This window comes from Carcharhinus amblyrhynchos, chromosome 1 (assembly GCF_965287045.1).
Source record: "Carcharhinus amblyrhynchos chromosome 1, sCarAmb.v2.hapA, whole genome shotgun sequence".
NCBI classification, from domain to species: domain Eukaryota; kingdom Metazoa; phylum Chordata; class Chondrichthyes; order Carcharhiniformes; family Carcharhinidae; genus Carcharhinus; species Carcharhinus amblyrhynchos.
Window position 1 is genome coordinate 69,175,883 of NC_137324.1, and position 14,181 is coordinate 69,190,063.

At 39.4% G+C, this 14,181-nt stretch overlaps 1 protein-coding gene across 2 annotated transcripts in view; it reads left to right on the plus strand.

Moving 5' to 3' along the window:
* rnf180a (ring finger protein 180a) overlaps positions 1-14,181 on the plus strand; it is a 132,256-nt gene that overhangs the window by 27,142 nt on the left and 90,933 nt on the right. For both annotated transcript variants that reach the window (XM_080186488.1, XM_080186496.1), the window contains exon 4: positions 238-1,296. In XM_080186488.1, coding sequence (XP_080042614.1) covers positions 238-1,296 — 1,059 coding nt within the window. The remainder of the gene's footprint in view (positions 1-237; positions 1,297-14,181) is intronic.

The following is a 14,181-nucleotide window of genomic DNA, read 5'->3' on the forward strand; positions in this document are numbered from 1 at the left end:
TGACAAAATATATTTCTAAAGTCTGCCGCTACATTATGTATTGTAAAACAACACAATCTGCTACATCAGGTGCCTAGGCCTTCCTGTTGTGTGGGCTTTTCTGTGCTGTACTAGATTCCACTTTACGCAACAGAAAGGAAAAGCTGACCTTGTGAATTACATGAAAGAGTTTATGTGGCCTATTTCCCGCTTTTTTTTGTTACAATGACCAGATTGTTGTCTATTTCTTTTTCATAGTCATGGTGGACAATTGGGAAGCTGAACTGCCTGCACTGTGGGGCCCGTCTGGGGGATTTTAACTTTGTCAGCAATGCTAAATGCCCTTGTGGGCAAGCAGTGACTGTACATATTTGTAAGAGTCGCACTGACTATGAAACGCCACGTTTAATCAGAATCATTGACTCTGCAAAGGTGAAGTCTCCGCAGAAAGTGCAGTACTTGTGTAAGTTAGAAACTGTGGAGAACATGGAGCATGGGACAGAAAACATCATGTCCCACCACAGTCATAAAGAATTTTTACACCATTCAAGGAAGCTGGATTGTGAAAGAATAACTGAAGCACTTTGCCTGGAGGCAAGATCACGCAGTCGAGGATTGGTAGAAGTTGACAGCAATGAATTCAACTTCAAAGCAGCTTGCCAGCAGCCATGCTCTTCTGCTTCACAGCCCCTGAGAGCCAGATGTGCACTGATAGGTTTTCATAAAAAGTCTCACAGCCTGGATTTTAGCAGCACAAACTCAAAGGATGCATCTGTTAGTTTTTCTGGCATACATGGATTGTGCCTGCGATCTTCATCTTGTGGAATTATAATGCATCATATTGGTGAGATCGCTGGTCCAAAACCATTTCCGTTGGTAGAAGATGCTGACCTGCAGCTACCTGTATCTGAGGAATCCAGCAGTTCTGCCTTTCCGCATCCCTACGTGCGAGAGTCTGATTTTGTGTCACGTTCTCAATCATTCAATAATGGTCTTGTAGAAGGAGTGCAAGAGGATTTAGATCCTGGGCCATCTGTGCAAATACATTGCAGGAACAAAATTGCCAATGTTTCTGCCACTGTTAGAGGTTGGTCACCTGACTCAAGTACTGAAGCAAGTGACACAGAGGAGTGGGAGGAAGGACGTGATGCAGGCATGTGCAGTCCTTGTAATGATTCAGCCCCATGCGTTCCCTTATTCTCCACTCTAAGTGAACGAACGCTGAGTAAAAGGCAGAGAAACAAATTTAAAAGTTTGAAAAGAAAACAGCGGAGACGAGAGCGATGGCATCAGAGCAAATTGAAGGAGCAGAAACAGGTGAGTGCTTGAAAGCCTGAACTGCCCTATAGTCATCTAGGTAATGCTAATACCAGGCATGATGTGAGGAAAAATCATTTATTACTCAGTAAAAATAAAACAAATATTTGAAGAACATGACCTGCAATATAATTTCCACTTAAATTGAATGGGAAAGAAAATATTCCTGTAAGGCAAAAACAATATTTTGATGGTTATAATTTAAATTCACATTTAAAAAGCGGTAATTGGACAACATTTTATGTGCAAATATAGCATTCCTTGCAATTTTTGAAATGAATACAGTTTATTTTTTATCAAGTGTAACATTATAAAATGCTCTGTAATTTTTAGTGCTTAATATTAAGAACATATAATGGAGGTTGAGAGATATTTACAGCTGAGGTTCCATTGGATGCAGCTGAAACTCTGGTGGTATCCTGGCAGTGCAGGAAAGAATGTGGAATCTGACTGCGAGTGTGTCTATGGCTGTTGCTGGAAAATTCCAGGAGTTTTGAGTAGCTCGCCTCATGTAGACCTAATGGATGTTGGTTCTCCTAAAGGAAGACATAGGTCCAAAGAAAACAGAAAAACTGAAGCTTGAACCAATTACAATAGAAGTCTGTGGTGAAGGTAAACATATTTCATCATGCAGTGAATTAAAGACAGGCACTACCTAACTCAGTCAGCTCAGTTGGCGGGACAGTTTGTTGGCATCACTCTGCTTCACAACTATGTGGCTTCAATTCCTGTACCAGCTGGGGTTATTCCTGAAGGCCTGCCTTCTCAGCCTCGCTCTTTGCCAGAGATGTGATAATCCTAAGGTGAACTCACCACCAGTCAGTTCTCTCCTTCACAGGGGAGAGCAACCGATGGTCACCTGGGACAATGGCGACTTTACCTTTTACTGGAGATATAGTTAGCTGATGGTGGTTGTTGAGTTCAGGGATAGGAGCTAATTTGTCCTGGATGGTGTTGAACTTTTTATGTTGATGCTCCTGTACCAATCAGGCGAACTCTCTTGATTGAAATCCTGTATGGAAATGTCACTGAAACACATAACAGAAAATACCTCTCATCTATTCTTGTGGCCAGGATATTAATATGACTAATCCATGGATGTTGATGGTAGGGTTGGGTGGCTGATACTATTGGAGGTCAGGGAAATATGTTTGGATTTTCTGTAATTGGGGACAATTGGATCAAATCATGGTACAAATACATGTCAAAAAGATTTTGCTCTAGACTCTTTATGATGACATGTTAGGATGAGTTATGATTGTAATTATGAAATAACGTAGTTAGCAGTTAATACCACAATTGAAATGGTTATTTAAAAACTCTAGGCTCAATCACATTGTCTTTGTCTTTTTCTCTCATTTTTTCTATTGGCCTATATCTTTGAAACTTTTTGTACCATCTGCCAAAGCAAACTTCAGTTTTTGAATCAAGACTGAGACTAAAATTAGTGTTCTGATTGGATAAAATTGTGTTTTTTCTGTCTGTTTCTTTATCCAGTTGTAAGAAGTGTTTGTTTAATCTGATTTAATTAGTAGTGATAGATTAAACTTCTCGAATCTTAACTGATTACAGGAAATATGAGGAGTGGGCGAGCGTCTCAACTGCCTATGGGAAATTTATCAAAGTACACTTTTTGTTAACAGCACTCTGAGGTTACTTCCAGTATAAAGTTTTTGGGCCTAATTCACCCCAAAAAATTCGAAGTGCTGAATTGGCAGGAAAAATTGTGTAATTTTTTTTTCAATAGGCGTTCATACTCAAATCTCTCTCACTGTGTGCAATGGAGAGGTCACAATCGTGAATATTGTTAAAAGCTCGACCCTGATCTGTTTACTGGCCAACTGGGGATCCTCCTCCTCCGCCCCCCCCCCCCCCCCCCCCCCCCCCGGGGCCAACCCTGACCTCTCCCCCTCCCCCTCCCCACCCCTGGGTCCTGGAGCTCCCCAATCTCCAGCTCCCACCCTGGTAGACAATACCCTCACAGACAGACTGAACCCCTGGGAGGGCACTACTTTGCCCTGTGGGCTCAGGGTGCCCGTGGCTAGGGGGCACTACCCCTGTCACCCGACCTCTCAGGAGTAGTTGGGGGGGGGGGTAGTTGGCCCCCTTTCACTCCAATGGGGTCTTCGGCTAGTTCTCTGAACGTGGGGAGCTACTCTAAATCCTGGTTGGGTGAGAGATGCTATCGGGCCTGATGATGACATTTAAATTCCATTAAAAACAAGTTAAAATCACTTACCTTGTCTTTCTGCTGGTTTCCAGCTTGGTCTTGACTGCGCCTGCTCTCTGACAGTGGGAGACGGGCATGCGTTGGGAGCGCATGTGTGAATCCCACGAAATGGCCGACTCACGCATCTCCCAACCCAACACACCCAAAAAACCAGCACATCACGATGGGGGAATCAGGCCCTTTATCTTGATGTAATCTAAAATGAGATGGAAAATGTAATATATCAAATTTGGCCCGCATGCTGATAAGAAATACACCGTTTGACTTTTATTGCCGTCACATCAGAAACCAAGTACCACTAACTAGGCTGCTGGACTCTATGTTTGACACTTCCTCACCATCCTTGTTGGTGTTAATAAACACCTGCCTTTGTTGCTTTGACTTCAGATTTTCCTTAATAATTATTAAAATTTTTAATTCTGACATGATATCATAAAGGAATGCAACATGGATGACAACAGATCAGGATTCGATTGGACCTGTAGGAGCATACTTGATGGCCTTTTTCATTCCAAGTTTTCTTGTGTACTTAAACTTTCAGCAGATGCTTAAGATGGGATCCTATGTGTACAGCGTAACTGGTGGCAGTGAATCACAAATGATTCATATGTGGTAAAATTTAAAACCTTATTGATAAACCAGTTATATTTAAAATGAGTGCTCCTTTAAACTTAGGCTCCAATTTAACAGTTCAGTGTATTTAGTTGCCTCCTTTAAAAGCTAGCGCAGTGACTATTCCAGTTATTGGCTTTGTGTGAAAGGACATTGGTGTATTGTTTAGAGTTCTTAAAAGATGATTTTCAAATTAGGTTTTTTCAAACTAAATCAAATTGAAAAGACTGCTGGAAAAAATAGGGTTTCCACTTAAGGTGCAATGGCTGTTTTGTTGCATCCAGAATTTCAGTCTTTATTGAGAAGTTTTCTTGAGTTCATGTTGAAACTGATTTGCATAATACTGAAAACAAAATCTGCTATGTGTGAGCAGTGCTTTAAAACAATTTAACATAAATTATTGTAAAAATAATTCTTTACCTTCAAGTGTGTGCTAACTTGATGCGGTTCGCTTAATAAAGCTGATGATGGGACTCTCAAAAGTGACACTGAAAACAATCGTAAATAATCTGATTTTAAATAACTGAAAATGATTTTAATAATAGAACCATTTTCTAGTTATATTAAAGTACAGTAGTTAATTACTCTAAATTTAAATTAATGCAAAGGCTTTATAAATGAGCATGTTTTGCTCAAACGAATGAACATCATTTTTAGTACTTCCATAAATGTCTACAAATGGAAATTCCCAATGTTAATTAATTCATCTTGGAGCTTGGGCAGGGAGGGTGTCTAATGTTTTAAAACTAACACAAAAGATTGTGGAGAATCTATTTGTGCCAAACATAATTTGTGCTTTATACTCTGCAGTTGTTTTGCATGCGTTATGCAGATTTGAGGTGAAATGTGCCAGAAAATAGCACAACTGAGTGGAACTGTTGCCCAAAGTAACAGTGAAAAAATATAAAAAGCTTAATTCCCCATGTAGACTCTTCTCATTTCACAACTTTCCTGTCTTAAAGGATCTAGCAATTATTTCACTGAGTTAGTCCAGAGTCACTGAGTTAGGCAGAGAAGTTGGCCAGAGTTTCAGCTCCAGATTGCTGCATAGTAAACTTTCCTGAAAGGCATGTGGATAAGTACAAGATTTTGTGCTGGAACTGCAAAGTCTGCCAACTCTTCCAGGCTTATACATCAAGAATGTTCAGTTCAAATAATACATGTGAAATATACCTACAGGAGGAAAAGGAGAGGGAAATGAGGATAAGAGTTTTTAAAAAATAGTTTAAAAGTCAATTAATCCTGATTAATTTTAAGCTGCTTTACCTGGCCTTGCACAAATACATATAATAAAAAGGTCTCATTTTTGAAGTGACACTTATGAATTATTACATATTGCCCGCTAATGGAAGTTTGTTAAGCTGTTTGTGTATTGTTAAAATATGTAAAACCATAAAACCATCCTACAAAATGTACATTCTGTAAGTACATGGTAAGTTAAGAAAGCCAGGCTTTAATTGCATTTTGATCCCTGCAGTGCTGTATACCATTTTTGTACCATGCTCTGAAAAGCTGCAGAAATACTACTTTCTATTAAGGAACAACATGCTGTGAGCCTTCTTACGCTCACTATTTGATTATATATCATGGAACTTGTAATAATTGTAAATATAATGATAGCAACCAAACTAACGTGGCATGCTATATGAAACGATTAAAGGAAGCATTAAATGCTTGAAATCGTGTATAAAAACACACATTTAGAATGCAGAGACAGTATGAAACAGAACAGGTTTGAATTTTGTTTTCAACCCCTCCTGTTCATTGCATAATACATGTCTGTTAAAAAAAAAGATTTTCTGTGTGTAAACAGTATGATCCCATGGAACAAAAGAAATATCAGTAATGTTTTTGTTTCTGTGCTCTGAAACTTTGTATACAGAGTGTAGTCTGTGACTACAATGCAACCACATACCCTAGAGGCTTAGGGCTAATTTATAGCCCTGCTACGTATGAGCAATTATTGGGAATTTGGCACATGCTGTTTTTGCATTTTCAAGATTATCTGTCCATTATATTTAATAGACAAATTTGTGAGGAGTGTAATTTGGGGAACATGCTTAAATTCCAAATGTACACTGCTTGTGCATGAAATTATGTTGGTAGTATTAAAAATGACTTTGTGGAAACAATTTATTGAATTCAGCAACATGCCTGGGGAGTATGCCAGAATGAAACATTTTCCCATAGTCTTAATTTGGTATGTCTGTTTTAACTTCATGAGGTTAAAAAAAAAGCTGCCATCAAGAATCATGTTCCAAGCATAACTCAATACAATTGAGAGAATTTGCCTGGAGTTTCCAAGGCAAATTGAAACAAGTTCTTGGTATGTGATTTGCTCAAATATGTGTATGGCTAGTAATTACCTTGTTGAACCCAGCTGACAATTATTCAAATCTAAGCTGGTCAGTGGTTTTCAGGGATAGTGCAATCATGACTGATCTACAGCTTAACTCCATTCATTTGCCTTTGTCCCATTGCCTTGACATCCTTGCCCAATAAAAATCTGTGGGTTAGTTTTGAAAGCTCTACTTTCCTAAGCCCTTTTCAAGGAGAGAATTCTAATTTTTTTCTACCCATTGCGAAAAAGTGCTTTCTGATCACATGCCTGAATGGATTAGCTCTTAATTATAAGACACCTTCTGATCTTGATTTCGTAATCAGAGGAAATAGGTTTTCCATATCTACTCTTTCAAATCCTTTTAACTTTTTAAACATCTCAATTAGATGACACCTTAATTTCCTACACTCCAGGGAATGCAAGTCAAGTTTATGCGACCTGTCCTCATAGTTTAACCTTCTAAATCACTTATCATTTTGATGAATCTGCACTGCATTGTCTCCAAGGCCAGCATTTCCTTCCTGATTTGTGGTGCTCAAAATTGAGTGCAATTCTCCAATACGGTTTGACCACAACTCTACAACTGAAGGATTGCTTGGCCATTTTGTATTTCAGCCCCTTTGAGGTAAAGGCCAACATCCCATTAGCCTTCTTGATTTGTATTTTTTTATATCTGCCTACTAATCCATATTCCCAAATCTCTCTCAGTTCTGTTTCTTACCATTTATAAAGTCCCCCATTTATAAAGTCCTAAATTCCGAAGAGGATGACCTTGCATTTGCCCATACTGTATTTGCCATAGTTTTGCCCACTCACAGGATTTGTCATTGTCCCCCTACCACTTCCTGCTCTCAGCTCCATGTTTTAGTATCTTTTTCAAATTTGGATGTGCACCCTTCTACTCCATCATCAAAATCATTAATAAATAAGATGAATAATGCAATCTCAAGAACAAAACGTGCCTTGGAATTTTGAAATGTTCATGGGGTGGGAGTTAAGATGCAGTCTAGGGCATAGCCTTACACAAAAGATTTTTGATACTGGTGGATTTTTTAATATTTTTAAGTGTATTGAGATGCAGTACTTGGAGCCAATAATTTATTTGGGAACAGATATTAAATATTAAAAGAAAAAGCAGTAATTATGTTATGAGTCGGAATTTGTTCTTGATTTTTGCAGCGTCAAAATGTTGGACTCAATCACTTGATATGACTATTTTAAAAACCAATTACAGCTGTTTTTTAATCCTGTGGTACAAAATCAGATGGAGTTGAGTTTAATACTTAAACCTTCCAGTTATTGTATTGAAAAAGAACTTCTTTGTGTTTTGTTGAAAAAGCCAAACAAAATTGCAACATCAATTTTGCAGATACCAAGAATAGCAAATTCGAACAGCATACCTTTTAGATGCTTTACATCATGTCATATCAAACAGAGTGAATATTAACGTCTGTCAAGGTTGGCTTGAAATGGACAATATATCAGATCAACGGGACAGTCTTGAAGAGCTTAGTATATCTAACAACCAAACATTGATCGAGTTGACACAGAAGTACTTCACCTTTTTGGTTTCGTTCAGCTTAATTTACCTCTTTTCTAAATTTATTTTGATGAATCGTGATTTTAGAATAGTTGATTTATATTCTTGATATGAACCCTTTTCATAAATTGGAAACATAGAATGTAATTTCATTAAGTTGGGACTGTTAGTGATCAAAGATTATCAGACAAAATAAATCTGTTCTATTTTGTGATGTACATTTTTTTTCATCATCCACATGATTTGCACTGGCATCATTTGCAGTTTCACAACAGCGTGGATCCTATTCTTACCCATTGTTCATTGTCCTGGCAACTAGATGCTGCTTCCATGTGAAGCTTTCTTCGCAGTTTCCGTGGTTAGATTTTGCGTTTGCATGAGTCCAGAGCAGACTATCCAGCACTCTGACATTAAAGTAAGTGGACAGTCCACCAGAAAAGTGAGCTCAACTGAGAGCTCTTGATGACTAGATTTCAAATGTTCCAGAACAATAGTAGTACACGGAGATAATGTGAGGATGATGTGTCCATGTTTGTGTTCCATCTACTCTGTTAAATTGTTGTACCCTTTAATTAGCAAGGAAGTCCTCAGGATTGACCCTGAAAATGCAAACGTACAATTTTTAAGAATTTTATTATTTATTTATTATTGCTACAAGTAGGCTTACATTAACACTGCATTGAAGTTATTGTGAAAATCAACTAGTCGCCACATTCGGCACCTGTTCACTGAGTACACTGAGGGAGAATTTAGCGTGGCCAGTGCACCTAACTAGCATGTCTTTTGGAGTGTGGGAGGGAACTGGAGTACTCAGAGGAAACTCATGCAGACATGGGGAGAATGTGCACAGACAGTGACCCAAATTGGGAATTGAACCTGGGTTTCTGGCACTGTGAGGCAGTAGTGCTAACCTCTGTGCCACCACTGCCACCCCTACAAGTTAGGAGTAGGATTGGGCTTCTCGGCTCTCGCGTCTACTCTATCATTCAAAAGGATTATGGTTGATCTGATTGTAACCTCAACTCCCTGTTCCCGTCTGCCCAAACAACCATTCACACTCTTGCTTAGCAAGAATCTTATTTACTGCTGCCTTAAAAATACTTAAAGACTCTGCTTCCACCACCTTTTGAAGAACAATTCCAAAGACTTGTGTCCCTCTAAAAGAAAAAAATTCTCCTCACCTCCATTTCACATGGAGCGGGGCGGGGGTGATCCTTTTATTTTTAAACACTGGTCCCTTGTTCTGGATTCTCCCACAAGAGGAAAAACACTTTCCACATCCACCTTGTCAAGACCACTCAGGATCTTATGTTTTGATCAAGTTGCCTCTTAATCTTCTAAACTCCAGCGACTAAAAGCCTAGCCAGTTCAGTCTTTTCTCATTCTGAATATTAGTCTAGTAAGCCTCCTCTGTGTCCTCTCTTAAGGAAACCAATATTGTACACTACTCCAGATATGGTCTCACCTGTATAACTGAAGCATAATTCATCAATTTTTGTATTTAATTCTGCTCACAATAAGTGACATTTTGTAAACATTCCCAATTAGCCACTGTACCTGCATAATAATCTTTTGCAATTCATGCACTAAGACATGCTGTAGTGGGGGATTCTTTGGTGGCCTGATTTTCTTAAACTTAATTAAACTCACAAAGGCAAAGTCTCTTCTTAAAATGTAACTAAAATTTATTTAGAAACATGAAAAATCATACAAGACAGACAAAACATTAACCTATGGCTGTGGAAGGCCTTCAGATGGTTGAGGAGCTCTGTGTCAGTGCTGCCTGACTTCTCCAAAGATCTGAGGCACCGAGCCAAAGTTTAATACAATGATATCTTTTGCTATCTAGGATACACCCTCTAATGAGCTTAGATTCAATTTCATTTCATATTTAACATGTCCAAAACATGACCAATTACCTCAGCCAATTGTTCTGTGCTACTTGTCACACTGATATTTCATTTGTCCACCCAAAAACTGAATTTCTTCCCTCTGGCAAGACTCATATCCTTGTTGCTATGTAATTAAGGATGCCTCTATCCAATACCATTCCCATAGGCATACAGCCATTGTGTCCTTTCTGGGCCCAAGAAATGACACTTTCTAAGTCTTGGGCAATAGACGCCTTATGATTTGGACACACGATGTTTCAGTAACTGTCCCAGAACTCAAAGCTATGTTGTATATTCTGCTGACTAATGGATTTAGTTATTGAACTCTTGAACTATCCAGTTCAATCTTGTGATCTTCCACCCATCCTTGTGCAGTTGTATGTTTTTTCTTTAAGTGTGATACCATCTTTAATGTTTTAATGAGCACAGATGGTGGAGCCTTCTTGTGATACTCCATTGAGAGTGCAAAAGACAAGGCTGAAGCATTTGCAGCAATCTTCAGCCAGAATTGCCATTTTGACCTCCTCTAGAAGTCCTCAACATCACAGATGCCAGTCTTCAGCCAATTTGATTCACTACACATAACATCAAAAATGGTTGAAGGCACTGGATACTGTAAAGGCTGTGACCCTTGACAATATTCTGGTGGTAGTGCCGAAGACTTGTACTCCAGAACTTGTTGCTCCTCTATCCAAGCTGTTCCCTATTCAAGCTGTCCCAGTGCAGCTACAACACTGGCATCTACCTGGCAATGTGGAAAATTACCCAGGTATGTCCTGTAAAGAAAAAGCAGGACAAGTCCGACCCGGCCAGTTGACATCCCATCAGTCTACGCTCGATCCTCTGTAAAATGATAGAAGGGGTCATCAACAACGCTATCAAGTGGCCCTTTCTTTGCAGTAGCCTGCTCTGTGATGCTCAGTTTGTGTTTCAACAGGATCACCTGGCTGCAAACCTCTTGCAGCCTGGTTCAAGCATGGACAAAATAGCTGACGTCCATAAGAGAGGTGGGAGTGACTGCTGTTGACATGAAGGCAGCTTTTCTGGGGCATAGCAAAACTGAAGTCAATGAGAATTGGAATTGGGGTCACTCACTCTCTCTCACACTCTCACTTAGAGTCGTATGAGACACAAAGAAAATTTATTATGGGTTTGGAGTCAGAATTTGTACCATCAACAAAGTACACTGCAGCAACTCACCAAGGATCCTTCAACAACACCTTGCAAACCCACAACCTCTACAACTTTGAAGGTCAAGGACGGTAGAAGGCAGCACCACCTGCAAGTCGCACATCATCCTAACTTGGAACTATATCACCATTCCTTCACTGCCATGAGATCAAAGTCCTGGGATTTCCTTAGAGCACTCTGGATGTATCTGCATCACATGACCTACAAAAGTTCTAGAAAGCAGCTCAGCACTTACTTTTCACATGCAGTTAGGGATCAGCAACAAATGCTGACCTAACTAGTGACATCCTGTGGAAGTTGTGTACATGATGGCACAGTGGTTAGCATTGCTGCCTTATAACCCCAGGAACTTTGGTTTGATTCTGGCCTTGGGTGGGTGTGTGGAGTTAGCCAAGAGCAGAAATGCTTATCAAAAAACTGTTGAGGCTAGTAATTAAGAAAGCCTCACCTTTTCCTATTTGGTGGGGCAGAGAGGAGGAATGGAGCCTTTGGAATACCAGGCCTCCTTCCAGTTGCACCTTATTTGGTTCCTGAAGCTGTTTACCAGTTTTTGAGCCCCGCAGCGGTTGAGCAGTCAGGTCACAGCCTCTGGAGCCTTTTCCCCTTAACCCGGGGCAGTCACTGGGAAGAAGCCCCGGAATGGCAAACATGGGATTAGGAGGTTATAATCCGTATTTGTAGCCATCACCGGATGAATCAGAAGTCTCCCCTCTTTGATCCCTGGAAAAAGTGGGCAAGCCATGCCTGGACTGCCTACCAGCTGCAGCACTCAGAAGCTGGCTAACTGGTTTTAGAACGGAGTAAGATTTAGCTGGTGTTGTAATTCCTACAAATGATGTCATTGATTTTCTGTGCATTTGCAGACAAATATCAGTGGCCATGATTTAAAAAACATCTTCAGACTAAACATTTATTCCTGATGAAGCAAGCAGTGGGACTTACCTAGCAGCAGAGGGCACCGAACTTCATTTGAGTTTCTGCAGTATAATAATAGTGACTCTTCTGCACTTCATTTCATGGGAGAATATTTTAAAAAATCTATGTCTCAAAATTTTTTTTTTTATTATTCATGGTACATGGGCATTGCTGGCTGGGCCAGCAGTTATCATCTATCCCTAATTGCGAAGCATTTCAGACGGTGTTTAAGAATCTGCCACGTTGCTGTGGGTCTGGTCTCACATGTAGGCTAGACCGGGGAAAAGCAGCATTCTTCCTTCCCGAAGGGACCTTACTGAACCAGATGGTATTTACAAGAATCAACAATAGTTTCATGGTCATCATTAAATTTTTACTCATAGATTTTTATTGAATTCAACTTATGCCATCTTCTATGGGATTCAAACTTGGGTCCTCTGTGCGTTATCCTGGCCTCTGGATTACTAGTCCAGCAGCAATACCACTGCCTCCTTGAACTTTGGTTAGTAAATCTTTTGTCATCCCTTTTTTACCTTTTGCCTTTTGATGTTTTTCCCCTTTCATTGAGATTTTCTATTTTATTCTTTGCTTTGGTTTACTTTGTTCCTGGCTTACTTGATTCTGTGATTTTTTTTTTATTTTTAACTGTTAAAATTTAAGAATTTGCATAATTTCTAGGACAAACTCTTCATTGCTCATTGAGTGTGATCTCATGTCACAATGCTAGGAGCTTATTACAGAATTTAATGTTATTTGCTGCTCTCCAGAGCTTTGTTAGTGACAGTGGCAGAGGTTTGGTAATTAACTGTAGGTGTGGAGATTAAAATGATTGTTTGGTTAAATAGAGCTTAAGCTGGGACAGAGATGCCAAAATCTAAAAGTTGGGAAACACGGGAGGATCCATAATCCTCCCTGTCAGAACCTCTGGTTTTGTACGCTTGACATATAAATGTTTGTAAAAATCACACGGTTAAATATTGGCTTTAGTACATTAAAAGTACAGTGCATCCAGGACGTGGTCAGGACCAAACTAAGTCCTGCCTGAAGCCAGTCAAACAGTGACTGTGTTGAGTTCACAATGGGTAAGAGTACTTTAGGACAGAGCGGTTTGAGCCAGGTTAGACTCAGTCAGGTATGTGAAGCAACAATTGCTACAGCTCCAGCCAGACAAAACCTCTGTACAAGGGACTTGGAAAATGGCCAATGGGGAAGCAGAGGCAGCCACCACAGAACCAAACTTGAAGCACCAGACCCAGTAGCTTTTAGGAAAATACTTAATAAATGAAATTTTGACAAGGGCTGGATAGTTTAATGCTATTTTTTCTTTTATGTTTTTACATGTTTATTATAAATTGTAATATTTGACTATGTAATCAGCTGGCTGACTGAAAAGGATGGTAGTAAAATATTTAAGTTTAGGAAAAATGTTTGAGAAATTCGGTTCAGTTTATTTCTTTATTGGTAACTTTCTTTTACTTTGGCTAAAATTTCAAAAAGCAGAGTAATCAGCTCAAAAAATGGTTAAGACTTTAAAATTGTGCCTGGTGCCAAGTACAGGTAGATGCATCTGCACCATTTTTATAATGTATAGATCTCCTCTGCCGCAGTGAAATTTACAACATTCAAGATGTTATGTAATCTGGCACATGTTGTGTTATCAAAGCCACTGATTTTGTTCTGTGATTCTGTCATTTCCATGACAATTGTGGCTTTGATTGCTTGTATGTTCCTTTAGCCATGTAATTGATTTTCATTTCATAACTCTTTGAAAATGGAGTTCTGCATTACATGCTGAAAAGAGACATGCTGTTGATGCTTTTTGCCTTGCACTCATCAGGACAGACACATGACTGCCAAATGTCACAGGGAACAATGATATACTCTGCATGAGAAAAGGGTGCTAATTGGTTAGCAAGTTGACCTTGAGGCACTACCATGGAAATTTTTACTTAATTTGAAAAAGGTGCAGTGCCTGGCCATTTTCCTTTTGCCTACAGAGGACAAGACTCTGCATATCTAAAATATATTTTATATATAGCTCCTCACAGGCATAAGTGAACCACGTTGCGCATTCGACTGATAACTGGTTGTTTGTCCAATCGTGGATCCACATCCAAGACATTCTGTTCTGAGTTTTGCAAGCATGTTTAGGTTGAGTACTGCT